Source organism: Erinaceus europaeus, chromosome 4, assembly GCF_950295315.1.
Source record: "Erinaceus europaeus chromosome 4, mEriEur2.1, whole genome shotgun sequence".
NCBI classification, from domain to species: Eukaryota; Metazoa; Chordata; class Mammalia; order Eulipotyphla; family Erinaceidae; genus Erinaceus; species Erinaceus europaeus.
In genome coordinates this window covers 87,108,334-87,128,318 of record NC_080165.1, presented here as the reverse complement: position 1 = coordinate 87,128,318, position 19,985 = coordinate 87,108,334, and the positions used below count along the sequence as shown (strand labels likewise).

At 37.5% G+C, this 19,985-nt stretch overlaps 1 protein-coding gene across 1 annotated transcript in view; it reads right to left on the bottom strand.

Moving 5' to 3' along the window:
* The window catches only part of COL21A1 (collagen type XXI alpha 1 chain), a 185,797-nt gene that overhangs the window by 77,901 nt on the left and 87,911 nt on the right, over nucleotides 1-19,985 (bottom strand). The window contains exons 7-10 of the mRNA XM_060190825.1: nucleotides 18,375-18,452; nucleotides 16,245-16,253; nucleotides 10,467-10,550; nucleotides 2,311-2,373 (exon numbers count right to left, since the gene is read on the bottom strand). Of these exons, the coding sequence (XP_060046808.1) occupies nucleotides 2,311-2,373; nucleotides 10,467-10,550; nucleotides 16,245-16,253; nucleotides 18,375-18,452 (234 nt within the window). The remainder of the gene's footprint in view (nucleotides 1-2,310; nucleotides 2,374-10,466; nucleotides 10,551-16,244; nucleotides 16,254-18,374; nucleotides 18,453-19,985) is intronic.

Below are 19,985 nucleotides of genomic sequence, written 5' to 3'. Positions count from 1 at the left end.
CTCTCAACCTCTCTGTCTTCCCCTCCTCTCTCCATTTCTCTCTGTCCTAACAACAACAGCATCAACAACAACAGCAATAATAACTACCACAACAATAAAAAAACAAGGGCAACAAAGGGAAAATAAAATATATGTTAAAAAAATAATCCAGGGGTCCAGACAGTAACACAGCCAGTTAAGTGCACATGGTGCAAAGCACAAGGACCAGAGTAAAGATCCTGGTTTGAGCCCCTGGCTCCCCACTTGCAGGGAAGTCATTTCACAAGTGGTGAAACAGGTCTCTCCCCCTCTGTCTTCCCCTCCTCTTTCTACTTCTCTCTGTCCTATCCAACAACAATGACAATAATAATAACAACAATGATAAACAACAAGGACAACATAATAGAAAAAAACAGCCTCCAAGAGCAGTGGATTCATAGTGCAGGCACCAAGCCCCAGCAATAACCATGGATGCAAAAAAAAAAAAAAAAAAAAAAAACAGTCCAGCAAAGGATTTTATTTATTTATTTTTTTTTGCTACATGGTTCTAGTTTATGCCATTCTTCTCACTTACACTCTTGAAATAACCTTGTATATGACCTCCAATTTCTAACCTTATCACCAAATAATCTATTCTATATAATGCTGATATTTTATCATTCTAACTACCTTTATCAAAATACCCAAATGAATTGTCAGTTACTCTTGGAATTAATCCCAGTGGGTTGGCTGAGCAGGTTGTGACAAATACTCTATAACCCCTTGGTTCCCTGTCTATATGTCACTATTTTACTACCTTTTCAGATGCCTGTCTTTGATCATCTCTCTTTAGAAAGGCTCAGCTGTGTATCTGAAAACTTCGTACATATCACAGATTCAAAAGGCCCCAGCATATTACTTCCTCAAAAGTTTGCTTTTCTGGTCATTATTGAAATTGTCAGAAATCTCTCTGAGGGACTGTTCCTCTTCTATAGTGATTGACAGTTTAAAACTAGATTTATGTTTCTTTCTTTCCCTGAGTATTAATGACTCACACAGACTACTTCATGGAATGAGTTAATGTCTCATGATAAAGAAAATCTCTCTCCCCCCCTCTATCTCTATCTCTCTCTCTCTCACACTCTGTGTGTATGTGTGTCTTTCTCTAGAGCACTGTACACAGCTCTGGTTTATTGTGATGTGAACAATTATACCTGTGACTTTAGAGGCTTGGGCAAGCATAACCATTATTCTATCTCCAAAAAGTCTCTTAAGAGATGGCTATTTTGGTGGCAGTTATTATCTAACATTCAATAGCTAAGCTCAAATGTTTAGTTAATTCTATAAACATATAGATAAATGATATACCTGAAAATAGATGCCTAAAATGTTTTAAAGTAGACTTATGTCTCCTTAAGATATAAAGGTCCCTCAATTTTCCAAAATCTCAGAGAATATTGTATATTTTAGTAAGATTATGAGTGTACTCCAGTGCATATGTTCTGAGGAATATAACATTGACTTTAAAAAAAGGATTTCAACTTGAAAACTCCATAGACTTGAAGAGAGAAGATAACATGTCTCTAAACATGTTATCTATTCAAACTGAGAACTCAGTGACCAGTTTTTAAAGATAACAAAGATATGCAACATATCTAACTATAAATAGAAAACTGTCCCTATAAATTCTGTGCTTGCTTCTATAGCATATGTACTATTGACTCAAGTCCACCTTAACTTGTTCCTCAGCTTAAGTAAACTTAGATATACTTCCTCCTGACTGAAAGCACCTGACCTCAGTTTCCTTAAAACATTTATTTTAGAAAACTGATAACTAAGATTTTTTTTCTGCTCCCTTAACATGCAAGTGTCTGTGTGTGTGTGTGTGTGTGTGTGTGTACACACACTAACTAGTCTTTCAAAGCAGGAAAGTTTTTCTCAGAGACCTGGGAGCAAATATTTGAAAAGTAACCAAGGAAGATAATTCCCCTACCTCTCAGCCTGTATGAAAAGGTAAGAGTCTATATACATCATGGTACCAACTAGCAAACATAGTTGGTCTAATGACAGACAAAAAAAATTGCAAAAGTCAGGGGAAAAAAAACCACTTTTTGTGTCTATCTGTTGAGTACCCTCACACTTAAAAGTTTCCTAGAAATTTTTCCACTAGCTCACCTCAGCATTCATTCATAAGATTTTCTTCCCTTTGTTTCAGTTGAGTGGAATTCAATTTCTCTCCTCTTTTACAATAATCTTAAAAACTTGTCTGCCTGTTCTAACTCTGTCTTAGTGTACTTTTTCCTTTGATACTATATTCCCAGTACTGAAGATGACTAAGCTTTCAGTACTCACAGGCTTACCATCTTGACCAGGCTGTCCAGGATAACCCGGATTCCCAGGCTGTCCACGGTCACCCTAGAAAGGAAAAAAAAATATTCTTGTTACAAAACACCAACTGTATTGTTGCCATCAGAGCACATCAAGTTTTAAAGTCAACCTCATTATGGCTTTTTTCCACTTTAATTTAAAAACAAACAAGCAGAAGTTCCAAAATAAAAATTTTAAATGATGCCATATTTTTTAATTTCTACTTTAACAAATAAAGGCTTCTTGTTATCCTAAGTGTGGCTTTTATCTGTGAGCACACCAGGTATGAGTGATATGTAATGTCAATGTTTATAAAAGGATATATCTTTAGAATTCTAAAAAAAGACTGTAAAGTATCATAGCAAATGTGATTTCAGTGACAGCAATATTTCATTCATAAATCTACAGGCTTAACTCCACACCAAATATTACACTGAAGATTTATAATTTATAAAAGTGCTTAATAGTCTTCTGTGATTAGATTTAGAATTATTTAAATCAACAATCTAGTAGAAAGACCTAAAGAAAGCACCATAAATTTTCTAATCAAATATTTACTACTTAGGCTTAGACACCCTCCTCTCTTACCTACTACTTCACTGCCCTCAATCACTTTATCTCCTCTACTAATTTCACAAGAGAAAGTAAGACACATCTCTTAATCTCGTTTGACAGCATTATTATCACCCCTGATAATCTTTAGAAAAAAACACTGCATACAATTGACCAAGAGATATACTAGTAAAAATATTTATCAACTAAATGATAATTATTGTCTTTATGACAACCCTCACTATTTTTTAGAATTACCAATCAAGTAAATGCAGTAAAACTCAAGGTTAGCTTAGACCCCGTTAAATCCTAAGTGTATTTCCTCCCTAACTTGAGGCCAGACCTCATAACCCTAATACCAGTTTGAATACAACAAACAATGTTCAGTGCTTAACAACTGGGAGAAAGCCTAAGCTTGTCAGATAAAGAAGGAACTATAAAAGTTGGAAAAAGGTAGTAGATTGGCTCACTTAATGATGGCCTTCTTGCCACTGCCATGGCACTCCATCACCTGAGGCCCTAGTCAGGGGGTCCTTGAAGTCCCCCATAGATTCAATGAGACTAGACCTCTAATAGATTCCTCTCTCCACCATCACTTCCATCAACAAAGATAATATAAGCCCTCTTGTAGCCTTCTTCAGGACCGTACCCTCTCTATGAACTAAAAATGGTAGGGACTGCCCCACTCTCTGAAGGGAGGCTTGGTCATCCTATTCTGCCATTTGAGGAAAGTTGATCCTCAAATGAGTGTAGCCTAGAATGTTCCCAGCTGTGACCATGGACATCAAACACAGATTGACGGGGACTCAGAGATCATACAGGATCCTGTGCTAAATATGAATAGATATGGGCTCCAGGTCAGATCAGCTTGGTAAATAGTTAATTGTACTTATATATTTTCTTTAAGTTTGGGATATACTCTCTGTCCTGATCTAGTTTTCTAGTTCTATTCTCAACTCTGACACCACTTTCCCAGACCATATTTTTAGTCCACCTATAGGTTAACTATCAAGTTCCAGCAAAAACCACAAAAGTCATGGGTGTCACTTGTGGCGGCAGCAGGGTGCGATGGAGAGAGAAAATCCAAGCGCAGAGGGAACACAAATCTTTATTGTTGGGTCAGACAGGTGAGGTGGTTTAGGCTACGTGGAGGTAGCAAAAATGGCCGCCTCCGCCTCGCACAGCAACCTTCCCTGCATCTAATCACCAAAGTGAAGGGCCAGCAAGTGAGTGAGGTGCGGAAGAAGAAGGGCTTTTATGGGAATAGCTCTTATGAGAATGAGAAGGGGGAGGAGTAACCATAGCACTCCAGGGTAGGATAATAACTCTCGCTGGAATGGGAAGGGAGAAGAGTAACCAAAGCACTCCAGCTATCATGGGGAATTGACAATGCCCTGAGGGCACAACATGGCGGAACAGGCTCTTGGAGAATGTCCCAACTCTCATGGGAACTAGCAATAGCCTGAGGGGGAAACGTGGCAGATGTGAGTGCATCTGCACAATTTCCCAGCATCTCCCTTGATAGCTTTCCTATTCTTTAGCCCTCTGGGAGTATGGACCCAAGGTCATTGTGGGAAGCAGAAGGTGGAAGGTCCGGCTTCTGTAATTGCTTCCCCACTGAACATGGGTGTTGACAGGTCGATCCATACTCCCAGCCTGACTCTCTCTTTCCCTAGTGGGGTGGGGCTCTGGGGAAGCGGAGCTCCAGGACACATTGGTGGGGTCATGTGTTCAGGGAAGTCTAGTCTACTTAAGACTTAGATAGCCCCCTCACCTATTTCCTATTATACTTCCCTCACTTACTCCCAAGCTAACCTTATCAAACAAGGACTGCAAAAGCTGAATAAGGGCAAGAGACTGGCATACTTTAAGGATGACTCTTTAGTGACTATCAGGCCTCCCTATCAGCTGGGGCCCTAGTCAGGGAGTCCTGAGATTCCCAAACAGACATGACAGGCCTAGACCATGAATAAATCCCTCTCTCCATTGTTACAGGTCATTTCTATCAGGAGCAACAAAACAGACCCCTTTGTGGATCCCCATAGGACTTTGCCTTCAGCTTGGATCAACAATGGTAGAGAATGTTCCATCCTTTGAAGGGAGGACAACATACTCTATGCTACACCTGAGGAAGATGGGTCCTGATATTGGGGTAGCTTGTAATGTTCCTACTCATGACCACAGAATATAAGCTCAGATCTAGAGGGATGCAGAGGTCACTTAGGCTCCTAAGCTGAATATGGGCCCCAGATCACATCAAATCAATGGGGTTTACAGGCAACAATATTTGTACACCTTTTCCATATTTGGGAGCTACTGTCTTCCCAGATTCATCTTTCTGGTCTTTTTTCCAGCTACGACATCATCTCCCCAGACAATAAATAGGGATCCACCTGCATATTAGTGATGTGCTATTTATGCCATTGGATTTTTGAGTTGCAGAAATTTCATAGTCTTCATAGAGAAGCTAAACCATCTACCAATATGGCCTCTCAAGTAGTATAAATACGTTTGATTAAAGTAAGATTCATTTGTGCTTACAAAGCAAGTGAACATTTTAAGATGCTCATCAAAATAAAACATCCATGAAGCTGTTCACCTAGACCCAAATCCTTTGTTTTCAAGTTCTAGTTTCAAAGTCCTTGTACTCTCATGCTACCCTTTACCTTTGACTTTACTTTGTAGTTTTCATGCTATCCTTCAGGAATATCTGAACTAAGATTTATTACAAATTTCTAAGTCAACCTTTTTTTTTCTTTTCTTTTCTTTTTTTTCCCCTTTTGTTGCCCTTGTTGTAGCTTCGTTGTGGTTATTATTATTGCCCTTGTTGACACACTTCGTTGTTGGATAGGACAGAGAGAAATGGAGAGAGGAGGGGAAGACAGAGAAGGGGAGAGAAAGATAGACACCTGCAGACCTGCTTCACCGCCCCTGAAGCGACTCCCCTGCAGGTGGGGAGCCGGGGGCTCGAACCGGGATCCTTACGCCGGTCCCCGCGCTTTGCGCCACATGCGCTTAACCCACTGCGCCACCGCCCGACCCCCGGTCAACCTTTTTTTGTTTCTATTCTCAAACACCAATTTCCTCAGGTTGGAAGAAACTCACTTAGCATTAGAAAGTAAACATAAAAATGTGAATATCTAGTGGCCCCTGATATGTTCCAAGGTCTCTGGATTATATAGAGAAGATACTATGATAGTTCAAACAAGTTTCTAATTAGTAGAGTTACCTGGGTATAACAAAGGGCATGAATCTGGACATAGATATAAAGAAATAATACTTTAAGGCCAAGATGTTATGAAAAACATCAGTTCTCCCTCCCTAAAAGCAAAGAAAAAGTCTGGGTCTCCACTTTGAAATTAAAACATTTACTATTTAAAATTAAACCAAATACTGGGAGTTTATTCCCACTAATCCTCCCATTATTACTGAAGTATGCTAAGAAGCTACTATTTATGTGTATAGTGATTTGAAATCTGTTTGCAAATTTGGGATTCCCTGGATCTTTCAAATATATTAACTGAACCAGGGGTGAATCTTGTGTTTTTCAATAATTCCATTAATTCATTAAATGAAATATATATTACTATTAAACACTATTTTAGACATGGGAATTTCAAAGAAAATTTTTTTTGTATTAGCCTTCACTATAAAGTGTTTAGATAACCATCTATCTACGTAAGAATTTGTCCCTTTTTTTCCATAACTCAGCACTAAGCATGCACAACACTATTTCTATCTAGTAGGATTGGTTGGTTGTTTAAAAGTAACTCTGTTCAAAATCTGACTGCAAAAATTTCCAAGGATCATCCAACAAAATTAACTAGTGAGTCTTGGGTGGGTCCATAGTAAAATCATGTCTTTTAGTTCATGTCTGCTAAACTAAGCAAAACCCTATCAATTTTGCAATCCAGAAATTCTCTAAAGGAAGTGCAACTCAGAGCATTGCTAGGGTTTCTGTTTCACATGCTGTTCCCTGATTTGGATAAGGAACCACCTTCAGGGGAAAAAAAAAAAATCTCTAAAATGATGGAAAAGAGAGAGAGATGGAGAGATCCAGTCCTTTGGCCAGATTTTCTGAGGAAAAATGGAAAGCAGATCAAGTAGGCAAGCCAACTTGAAAATTATGGAAAACTATGATTTTTATTTAAAGTCGTAGGTGGCAGGGGAGTAAAATTATGACTAAGAAAATAAAAGGAATATAAGAAACACCTTAAGCTTGAAAATATTGAAAATTAGTTGTACCACATCAGTATATGCACAAATTCTGCTATAGAAACAGATGTGGTTAAAAATTGTGTCACTATAAGACATTTAAAAGGAACCAGTAACAAATGAGAAAATATCACACACAGTCAAATGGTGACTTCCCCCCTACACCCCCCCCAAAAAAAGCCCCTTAGAGAGACCTTGGAATAGCTGAACCTCAGTGAAAAAAAATAATAAATCTGGTCAATGAGAGGTTAGACACCAAGGTACTCTGATCTACACAGAATATCACTTATAGATAAAGTCACTCTGTGTATAATATTCTAAGTCAAAAGATATACAAATACTTTTTTTTTTTTAGAATTCTGGTCACACTAAGCTGTCCTTTTTTTTTTTTTTTAGGGGTTAATGGTTTATAATCAACAGTAAAATACAGTAGTTTGTACATGTGTAGCATTCCTCAGTTTTCTACATAACAAGCCAAACACCCCTAGGTCCTCCTCTGTCATCATGTTCTAGGACCTGAAAAAGTGGTCTTCTTCTACTTACTATAATTAATATTTTATCAGCACCATGGCTTTAGCACTCTAGAAAGACAGTGGTATTGTTGGGGGAGAAGTTAAGATCCAGGAATAGGAGTGGTTACAGGTGTGGCTTAGAAGAGGTAGAGGGGGCTTTAGATTTAAAACTGACAGTCTGAGAACTCAGGTCTTTGCCTGGACTGCCTCAGGCATGTAAGCCTCTCTCCTCTAGCTCTCTCTCTCTCTTGCTCACTTTCCTGGGCTACCATGTTAGAAGAATGTAAGTCAGTCTCTCTGTCTCTCTCTGTCTCTCTCTCTCTCTCTCTCGAACAGATTTTGTTTTCCATAAAGTTTAATTTATCTGGATATTCATGCTTTTCCCTTCAATTCTTTACTGTGAAAAAAATGTGTGACAAACCTTTAGAGTGGGGGGACAGGTGCTGTTCCCCACTTTCCCCTTTAACATAATGGGGGGAAAGACACTATAGCACCAAAACTGTGATGGAAGTCAGGCTGGAACCTGGGTTGAATACATGACAAACAAGCCAGATACTCTTGCAGGTGAGCAGTATTTGGAGGAGAGAGCCAAACAAGCAAACATAAAATTCCCTTACCTTCCTGTGGTCTATAGTATAAGTTTCAAAATCAAAGGTAAGAGGTTAGGATGTACCTTTAAAAAATTTTTTCAAAGTCACTGGTGATTAGTGAATCTCAAATACAAAAGCAACAACGAGATACCACTTTACTCCTGTGAAACTATTATGCATCAGAAAAGAGAAATGCCAATGGTTGGAAAGCCTGTAACAGTGGGGATAGGAACTCTCCTACATTGCTGGTAGGAATTTAAGTTGGTCTGGCCCTTGTGGAAACTATCTAGAGACTCACTGGAGCTCCAGAAATGGATCTACCCTACAACTCAGCAACAGTAAGGAGGCCAGTAATGAGAAACATCAAGTAAAACTTGGACTGGGTGTAGTGCTTCTCACCAAAGCAAAAGATTGGGGGGGGGGGGGCGGGGGGAGGAGGGAAAGGGAGGAGGTGGAGAGGACATTGGGATTCCATTGGAAAGCAGCATTAGGAAAGCAGCACCACTCCCCTACAAATGCCATAAAATGCAGATGGAACATCTGAAGACAAAGACTGAAGCACATCCCCTGAGGGCCCTGTCACCTTCCCTCCCCCACTCTAAAAGAACTATAAGGTTTAAAAGACTGGGGGGGGGGGGTAGGGCCTTCATCTCTCTTGGGTGGGAGTAGGGGAGAGCTGGCCTACATGCCTGCATGGCTTGTACTTTTTCTCCCTTTTTTGTCCTTATTTTCTCCTAACAAATTCTCATCTTCCTAAAACATAACTGGTTCTCTTGTGATTCTTCCATGAAGCAGTCTAGAACTCCAAGGAAAGGAACTTCAAAATGGCCCCAGTTAGTTCCACTCTCTTCCCCTCGCTATCCCAGTAATTGATGATGAAAAAAGACCTAGGTTGGGGAAAAAAGTGTTTGAAAGATTGTACCCATGTGTCAACAACTATGTTGTAATCTATTAACTCCCTAATAAAATGGGAATATATATTATGGAAAAAGAAATCCATTGAGAATTTTTGGTAAAACTTTATACAAACTAGTTTCCCTATTGTTTAACAACACTTCTGTGTTTAAGAATTTGATATAATTTTTGTTTTGGCAGATGTTTAATTTTGTTTCTGTTCCAATCCTGTAACTCTATTCAACTAAAGTCTATTGTAATGCATGACTGGCTATCAAACAGCAATTTCCAAACAACTGGCTTATATATCTGATCTGTATAATCAACTATTGATATTTCTATTTTAGGATCTATTTTCCCCTTTGGCTATTCCCATAATATCTTGGTGAATGAGATGAAACATAGACAGTAAAACCATAAGGCTAGCCTAGAAAGGAACAATATAGAAATATATGTAAAAGCAAGACAACTGACAGTAACAAACAAGGTAGAGGTTGATGTCAAACAGAGACACAAATAGGGGCCCCAGATCCAAGAAAATAAGGTAATTCCAGAAGGAAAAAAAATGAGTTTGATAGTAAGAAGGGTATGGGATTTGACTGTATTTAAGCAAAAGTAAATCTCTCTTTTTCTAGTTTCTGACCCTTGCCAATTTTATTTCACTATCAGGTTGCAGTTCAGTCATTTTTTTAAGCCTTCAGGGTTATTGCTGGTGCTCGGTGCCTACACTAGGAATCCACTGCTTCTAGTCCATTTTTCCCATTTTGTTGCCCTTGTTGTTACCCTAGTTGTCATTATTATTGTTCATTGCTATTGTTGTTGGTTAGGACAGAGAGAAACTGAGAGAGGAGGGAAGATAGAGAGGGGGGCACTAAGACAGACACCTTCAGACCTGCTTCAATACCCGTGATGCAACCCCCTGCAGGTGGGGAGCTGAGGACTTGAACTGGGATCCTTGAACCAGTCTTCACACCATGTGTGCTTAACCAGCAGGGCTACCGCTTGACCCCCAATCATTTCTTTAAATCAGAAAAATAGCATATATCTTAAAGAAATGAAATGTGGTGAAAAGGAAAACATCACTCAAACGCTAGCTCAAAAGACTGGCAAAATTGCTCACTGCTTTGCCATGTCGCCAGACCAAGGTTCTATCCCAACCTCCACCACACTGAAGGAAGCTTTGGTACTCTGGTCTCTTTCATGCTCCACTTGCCTCTCTGTTTTGATCTTTCTCTTTGAAAAACAGTAGCCCAGAACAATGTTCTAAGGCATGATAAAGATATTTCACAACGGGGTCAGTGGTGATTAGAAATCTTATATATTTGTTCAGTTCGGTTTGTATGTTTTTAACAAAAGTAGCATATTAGTCATTCCTCACCTTTGGACCTTGTAATCCTGGTTTTCCTGGAGGACAAACACAGGGAGCTAAAGTTGAACCTACATCACTGGGACCATTGAGGCACTGCAAAGACAAAAATGAAAATAAACAATGAACATGGAAAGATACATAAGGACTTCCAAGAGGCATGGTTTATGGAGTAGCTGCAATCAGACCCTCAACTGCAACACTGCTAGAGAGCTTGACTCTGCTCAAAGATCCTTTCCCAGGGATTTTTAAAATCTAAGAGTGTACAGTTTCTCCTCTCTCTGTGTGATAACTTGTTTTTTTTTTTTTTTTCAACATCATCCACCAGGACCTCAATGCCCTTTCAGTTATATTCATACTCTTTCTTTTGGAAAATTTATTCTGAAGACTATCTTATAGGGTTTCAAATTCAGCCCTTTTATCTCTGGTAAATGAATTTGTACAGAGATGGAAAGTACTCATAAGCATTTCAAGTCCTAACAGGATGCATCTTAGTTATTACACTCTTATTCTTCACGAAAATTTGCTTTATGTCAGAAAAAAAATTCTCTCTTATCTTTTTCTTCAATGGGTTTCATCACTCTGAGACACCTTTTTCATATAGACAGAGTCAGAGGGAGGCGTGATTTATGGAGTAGCTGCAATCAGACCTTCGCTTTCCATGATACAACTAAGAATAGTTAGTTGTATACAACAAGAGATCGAATTGGACACATAATCTACAGCTGAAAAAATTCACACAGCCTCAGGTGGGTGCTGGTACACGCAGTTGAGGAAACAGGAGTGGGTTAGAAGACACAGTCAGTCAAAACAAGAGCTCTGGGCTGAAGGCACTCAGCACTGACCTGCACCATCGTGGACAGTAGCACAGTTATCAGACTCCCCAGAAGAAAATAAATTGGAGCTTAAAACCTCTCAATCTTTGACTCAGGGTTATTATTATTATTATTGTTATTATTATTATTTTGTGAGTGTTTGCTTTTGTTTTTCTCAGTCTGAATTTAAGACAAAGACAAAACAAAGCCCACAAGATAACCAAAAACACCCCTCCCCACACCCAGCACCACAGATTCAAATAAGTGGAAGGCAAATACCACAACAGTACCACCTGCTGGCCAACATAACCAACACCATACATGCGAAAGCAGAGGTAGACAGTTAAACCGCATGCCACATGATACAGAGAGAAGTAAATCAGACGAAATCCAAGAAATTTCAGATACAGACAGTCTATCAGAGACAGGCGAGAGAAAGCTTATGAGAACTCTACAACAATTTAAGCAAGAGTTGAAAGAATATTTTACTTTGTAATTTGATAAGAAAACATGAAAAAAGAACTCAAAGCAGAGTTCACTAAGCAGTTAAGTAGCATGGAGGAAAAATTTCAAACAGAACTGCAAGGACTGAAGGACACCTTTAGTGCAGTTCAATCTCAGGTAGAAAGCATAGGTAATAGACTCACATGCAGAAGAAAGAATTTCCTATCTAGAAGACATAATTAGCCCACTCTTTCAATTCAAAGATGAGGGAGAGGAAAGGGCTAGAAAGAATAAAGCTACTCTCTCTCAAATTGCATAAAACTCCATAAAAAGGTCGAATATACAAGTTATAGGGATACCTGAGGAAGCAGACCAGGTCAAAGGTCCAGAGGTAATTTTCAGAGAAATTTTAGATGAAAATTTCCCTCACCTAGGCAATCATCAGAACATACTTATTTTGGAGGCAGATCAATCACCCAGGTTCATAAATCCAAACGATCAACACCAAGGCACATTATTGTAAAATTATCAAAACTCAACAACAAGAAGAACATTTTGCAGGCTGCTAGGGAAAGAAGTTACATACAAAGGGAGAAATATCAGACTCTCATCAGACTTTTCTTTAAAAACACTAGAAGCAAGGAAAGAGTAGAATAACATATTGAAGGCATTAAAGGAGAGGGAATTTCAGCCACAAATTTTGTATCCTGCAAAATGATCCTTCAAGTATGAGGGATAAATAAAGGTTTTCCCAAATACTCAAAAACTAAAGGAATTTGCCACAATCAACCCCACCATACAAGAACTACTGAATGGATTCTTACAGGAAAGGAGGAAGCAAAGGAACACAAGTTCTCAATGAGGTGAACAGCAATAGACTAGAAACAAAAACACAATAAAATAGGAAAGAACAACAAGAAAATAGGGGAGGGAATTAAAAGACAAAGAAGCCTTAGCAAGTGTTTGTTAATCAAGATCTACTTAAAAAAGACTTTTCTAGATACACAATGCTAGTTATTACACACATGGTAACCAAAAAAACAAAACAGGGAACAGAAATTTGCAGAAAACACAAGAAAAATCAGTGAGGAAGTCACTAAAGAAACTCATACACGCAACAGGTTAGATAGAAACAAATGGGCAAAGACTCAACAATTTAAAATAACTCAAAAGAAAAATCAGAATGGACATAAGTAAACCAAATATATCAATAATCACCTTAAGTGTGAATGGCCTAAATTCCCCTGTCAAAAGACTCAAGAGTAGCGAAATGGATTAAAGAACAAGATCCATCCATTATATGTCTTCAGGAAACACACATCCAAAGAAAAGACAAACAGAAACTGAACATAAGAGGTTGGAGCAAGATGCTCCAAGGTAATAACTCACAAAAAAGGGCAGAGACAGCTCTCCTATTCTCTGATAAAATAGACTTTCAGGCAAAGAAAGTAATCACAGATTTAGAAGGACACTACATAATGGTTAAATGTTCAATCCAACAAGAAGACATAACCATCATTAACATATATGCCCCCAACTTAGGAGCACCCAAGTATATATAACAAACACTTACTGAATTCAAGGGAGACATTGATAGCAACACAATAATACTAGGAGATTTCAACACAACACTCACAGCAAGAGACAGAACATCTGGACAAAAAAAGTAATAGAGAAATAACAAAATTAAATGAAACCATAAATGAAATGGACTTAATAGATATATACAGAACTTCCCATACCAGAAGTAGTGGATACACATTCTTCTCAAGTTCACATGGAATATTTACAAGGACTGACCATATGCTGAGCCACAAAGACAGTCTAAACAGATATTTAAATATTAAAATTATAAAATGCATCCTCTCAGACCATGAAGGCATGAAACTCGAAATCAACCAAAAAACGGAAAGAAATCTCCCCAAAGCCTGGAGACTAAACAACATGCTGCTGAATAATAAATAGGTCATTGAAGAGATCAAAAATGAAATTAAGAATTACCTCGATATCAATGTAAATGAAGAAACCAGTTACCCGACCCTATGGGATGCAGCAAAAGCAGTACTGTGAGGGAAATTCATAGCAATACAGGCCCACATTAATAAACAGGAGAAATCACTAGTAAACCATGTCACAACCCACCTCAATCAACTAAAAGTGGAGCAACAAAAAGAACCAACAGGCAGCAGGAGACGGGAAATAGTCAAAATCAGAGCAGAAATCAACAAAATAGAAAACAAGAAGACCATTAGGAAGATTAATGAAGCCAAGAGCTGGTACTTTGAAAGGATAAATAAAACAGATAAGCCAATAGCTACACGCACCAAGAGAAAAAGAGAAACAGCTATGGTAAAATCACTCAAAAATGAAAGAGGAGATATTATAACAAAAGAGGTAGAGGCTCAAAAGATTATGCAAGAATATTATGGACACCTGTATGGAACAAAATTTAACAACTTAGAAGAAATGGAAACATTCTTAGAGTCACACCCACTGCCAACCTTGACACAAGAGGAAGTAGATAAACTTAACTGGCCAATCACTAGTAAAGAAATTGAAACAGTAATCAAAAGCCTACCCAAGAACAAAAGTCCGGGTCCTGATGGCTATACTACCGAATTTTACAAAGCATTCAAAGAAGAACTAACAACCATCCTCCTCAAACTGTTCCGGAAAATAGAAGAAGAGGGAACTCTCCCAAATACATTCTATGAGGCTAACATCACCCTGATCCCCAAAGCAGGAAAGGACCCCACCAAAAAAGAAAACTATAGACTTATATCCCTGATGAATATTGATGCAAAGATCCTCAAGAAAATCTTGGCTAATTGAATACAATAACATATTAAAAGAATAATCCACCAAGATCAAGTGGGATTCATCCCTGGGAAACAGGGATGGTTTAAAATCCATAAGTCAATAAATGTAATCCACTATATAAACAAAGGGAAAGATAAAAATCACATGATTCTATCAATCAATGCAGAAAAAGCATTCAACAAGGTGCAACACCCTTTTGATAAAGGCCCTTGAGAAACTGGGAGTGAAATGAAAATTCCTTAACATAATAAAGGCTACAAATGATAAACCCACTGAAAGCTTTTCCCCTAAAATCAGGAACTAGACAAGGGTGCCCACTCTCACCCTTGTTATTCACCCTTTTTATTCAGCATAGTCCTAGAAGTCCTTGCCATATCAATCAGACAAGAAAGAGATATCAAAGGAATACAAATTGGAAAGGATGAAGTTAAACTCTCATTATTTGCAGATGATATGTTGGTATACCTAGAAGACCCCAGAAACTCGGCCGAGAAACTACTGGAAATCATCAATAAATTCAGTAAAGTAGCAGGCTACAAAATCAATACCCATAAATCCATGGCATTTCTTTATGCAAAAGATAGGTCAGAAGAAATGAAACTGAAGGAGGAAATACCATTCACAATTGAACTCAAGAAGATCAAATATCTAGGAATAAATCTAACAAAGGATGAAAAGGACCTTTCGAAGGAAAACTATGAGACACTGTTAAAAGAAATAGAGGATGAAACAAAGAAATCGAAGAACATCCCCTGTTCATGGATTGGGAGAATAAATATCATTAAAATGGCAATTTTGCCAAAAGAAAACTATAGATTCAATGAAATCCCTATTAAAATCCCAATGACATACTTCAAGGAAATTGAACAGATTATTAAAAAATTTGTTTGGAACTCTAAAAAACCACGGGGTAGCTGATCTCACCAATATGTCTTGGACCCTCGCATCTCCAGAGCTCTGGTCCACTAGGGAAAGATAGGAACAGGCTGGGGCTATGTCAACGCCCATGCTCAGCAGAGAAGCAGCTACAGAAGCCAGAAGGCCTACTTTCGGCTCCCCATAAACAACCTTATCCATGCTCCCATCAGGGGAGAAAGGATAGGATGAAGGAAAGAGGACTCTACACTTCAGCTCCATCAGCACCCAGAGAGAGAGAAGGAAAAGGAGAGTGACATATAGAGGTAGTTATGATGTCATGAGTGGCTTAGAGGGGAAGAAAGGATTAGATCAGAAAAAGAAGGGACAACTACATATAAATGTGGACAGATAGTTGTAGAGAAGATGATTGGCCCATGTCTAAAACTTTAGGGGAACTGTGGTGGATTGCAGTAGGGAGAGTGAAGACTCAGAACTCTGGTGGTGGGAATGGTGTGGATTCAAGGCCCTGTCGATACATAATTCTGTAATATAAAAATATAAAAAATAAAATAAAATTTAAAAAATAAAATAGAAAATACAAAAAAGAAAGATACATAAGCACACACACATACATGTGTGTATGAAATGATAAAAATATCTTAGTCATGTTTTCAGTTTTATGTAGCCCAATAAAATAATAACTTCCAAATCACAAAAATTATGATTGACAAATACACCCAAGCTGCATAAAATGTATTCCGTTTCTCTAATATACTTACATTTGATGAAAGGAAGCAAAACAGTCCCATAACACAAATAATACCTTAAGGAGAAAAGTAGTCCTGATGCTTACCTCACCATTCTGAAAGAGAAACAAATCCACATTAAAACATAATTTTAAATCATATTTCTAAGTTATACTCTTGAGTTACATGTATGGCATTGTCTGTGTTAGAGATAAAAGGAGTAGGAAAACCAGTGAGAGCTAATACATTTGGTTCCACTCATACTAAAAAATACAAGTATTTCATGTTACTACTAGATTTATATATAGTATGATAAAGGAAATCAATTATTCATGATGGAAAGTGGTAGAAGGATATTAAGAGGACAAAACTACCTTGAGGGAGGATTATACATACTCTTTTGAATTTTCTGAAAAACATTTAACCACAAGAAAGGAAAAAAAATACCAAAACACATCTAAAGAAGTCATAAGATATATCCATTCACTTACTAAGCAATAAATCTCTCAGCGAATAACAGAAAACTATATAGATAACAATAATCTTAGAGCTGGGTGGGGGCGCACCTGGTTAAGCACACATATTACAAGGAGCAAGGAGCTTCCGGTTCCCACCTACAGGGGGAAAGCTTCACAAGTGGTGAAGCAAAGCTGCAGGTGCCTCTCTTTCTTTCAACCCCCCTCCCCTCCAAATTTCTTTTCCCCTTTATTTTCACCATCTGATCTAAATTGTTATTGTTTGGAAAGATTATTAAGCTATTTTTTAAAATTTTTATTATCTTTATTTATTTACTGGATAGAGACAGTCAAAAATTGAGTCACAGCTAAAAAAAAGGCAGGAAATATATATGAGAATTCAAAATGTATAATCTACTATTTGCTGTTGCTGATATTAATAAAGATTACACAAGGGAATCTCAAAATGCAATAATGTGTTAGTAGTGTTTCAGGAGATTTTTTAACATAAGTAAAACATATCTATAAGTTAATGTTTAAACAATTGTATATTTATAGAATGATTCATTTCTCAAAGATTATATATTTAATTTTATAATATATCTTTTAAATGTATTGCTCTATGCCCTTACATTTTTAGAATGTGTAAATTCATAAGTTACTCAGTTTGATGGGAAAAAGGCAAGATAATGACAATATGACTAAAAAATAGAAAAAAAAAAAAGACACATTCAGGGATTAGATATTACCAAGAATCATAATGTCAAATAAGTTTTCAACACTCTACCTTATTTTAACTAGCAAAAAATGTATTTTACCCAGTAGAAAAGAGACTGATCTTTCTTGTTTGTGTATGTGTTTAACACTTTAGCTTATAGTTTACCTTCTGTTGGTCTAAATAAATTAATAGTTAAATAAAAAGAATAGTATTTAGGGGTCAGGTGTTATCACACCTGACTGAATACATAACTTATAGTGTACAAGGACCCAGGTTCAAGCCCCTGGTCCCCATCTGCAGGAGAAAGCTTCACAAGTGACAAAGCAGGGCTGCAGGTGTCTTCCTGTCCCTCTCCTTTTCTACCTCCCCTACCCTCTCAATTTCTCTCTCTATCCAATAATGAATAAATAAATAAATAAATATTAAAAAGAATAGTATTTATATATTAAATATAAAGTTTTCCCCAGGTAAGTACAAAACAAACAAAAAGAAACAGTAAAACTGAGTATTCATTATGGTTTAAGACAAATGTTAGGGAATGTAAATATGCAACATTTTCTATACTTTAGAACTGTGCTCCATAGAGGTATTCTGAAAATGTGTATTTAAATATGTATTTTAAACACTGGCTAGTCAAAGACCCCCATGTTTTTCATAGAGCAGGTCTAGTTCTGTTTCCCTTCAGTGACAAGAAAACCACTATCAGAGATGACATGGGGAAAAACATTTTCCTGTGCTCCATTATTCACATTTGCACAGTGACATTATAATTTCAGTTAGGAATATTAAAATATTTTCTGAACTACGTTCCTTCATTTCCACTGAAAGTTTTAAAATAAATTAACTATACTAACTAAAGTCCTCATCTATAGGCTTTTAAAATTAGTTGACTGAAGAAATGGTGGCTTACAGCACAAGTTGTTGGCATTTAGTTACAACCTTTTAGCTCCCCATGGTAGATATCTTCTCTCCACTCCCACCATTTATAAGCTTTTTATTTATTGTTATCAAAGTACCAAAGCAACATTTGTGAAAAAAAAAAAAAAAAGATCAATCCTACTCACAAATCCAGGTATCTCACACGCTGTCTCCCGGTTGTTCTGTTCTGGGTCACAGTAGATTCGCAACTTCTGGACATCAAACTTAGAACACAAACCCAAATAATTAAAAAATTGAGGCACAAAATAATTGTTTAGTAAATATAATGTCAGCAAAAACAAATACCGTAGTTAGTAATCACATCTGGTTTAAATCATATCTTTTACTTTAAACAATAAAATATAAATTTTGAATACCTAACATGAATTTTGAATACCTAACACCAAAGATGTGATCTGATATAGCACCTACTAAGCAAAACTTCCCTAGCACCAAAAAGAAATCTATGATTTCCTTGAGAAAAACAGAAAACTAGTAGGAACTAGTCTGAAGAGCATATGCTTTCTTCTTTCTTTCTTTCTTTCTTCTTCTTTCTTTCTTTCTTTCTTTCCTTCTTTTTCTTTCCTTCCTTCCTTCCTTCTTTCCTTCCTTTTTTCTTTCCTTCCTTGCTTCTTTCACTCCTTTCTTTTTCGTTTCTCTGTCCTTTCTCCTCCTCCTCTTTTTCCTCTTCTTCTTCTCCTCTTCTCCTCTGTTCCCCCTTCCTTTCCTCCTTCTGCTTCCCCTTCCCCTTCTTCCTTACCATCAGGATTATCACTTGCACAATGAAAATTGCCTGCACTCTGACTGCACATTCCCAGAGGTACTTTTTCCCATTTTTCTTTTTCCAGAGACAGGGAAATAGAGAGAAAAGGGAGAAAGAGACACCTGCTTTTTTGACAGTAGCACTACTCTACCACACATGAAAGGCTTCCTCCTGTAGGTTAGAGCCCGGGCTTGAACCTGGGCTCTGGTTCGTGGCAACATGCACATTCCATTGTCACTAAGTTGAACATTTTCTAGGACACTTAGATGCTTTCCCAAGCTTTCTGTTTGTCCAAAATCTCTGTAACATTCTTTATTGCTTAGAGTGGGATCAAGAAGCAAGCTTAAGTTTCAGAAATTTAGTTGTTGGCATGGAATATTGTGTGAGGAGATCCAGCACCTGTTACAATTTAAATATTTACTACAGTTGGACATGTGTCAGTAGTATTTGCTGGCCATAAATGTAATCGCATATTTGAATTTGATACCCTCTTCTAATAGAAACGAAGAGGGAAAATCATACTTTTCCAAGCCCCAAAAGTTTTAAAGAATAAGCTACCCTTCACATATACTTTTCAACATACACAAACACTCAAGTGTAAAATGGTACTCCGCAAACCATAGTTTTGTTTATGAAGAACAGTAACATAGGGGCCAGGTGGTGGCACACTTGGTTGAGAGCACAAATTACAGTGTGCAAGGATCCAGGTTACAGCCCCAGTCCCTACCTGCAGGGGGAAAGCTTTAGGAATAGTGAAGCAGGGCTGAAGGTGTCTTTCTATCTCTCTCCCTCTCTATCACCCCTTCCTTCTCATTTTTGCTTGTCTCTATCCAATAAATAAATAAAGATAATAAAATTTTTAAAAGAACCTTAACATGTACTAATCTAAGTTTATACTCACAGTTGCAAAGAAATTTTTATAAGCCCTTCTAGTCTCTAATCATATTGTCTTTTCCAAATTCATTATTTAATGTGTGATTCTCTTGGGAACTAT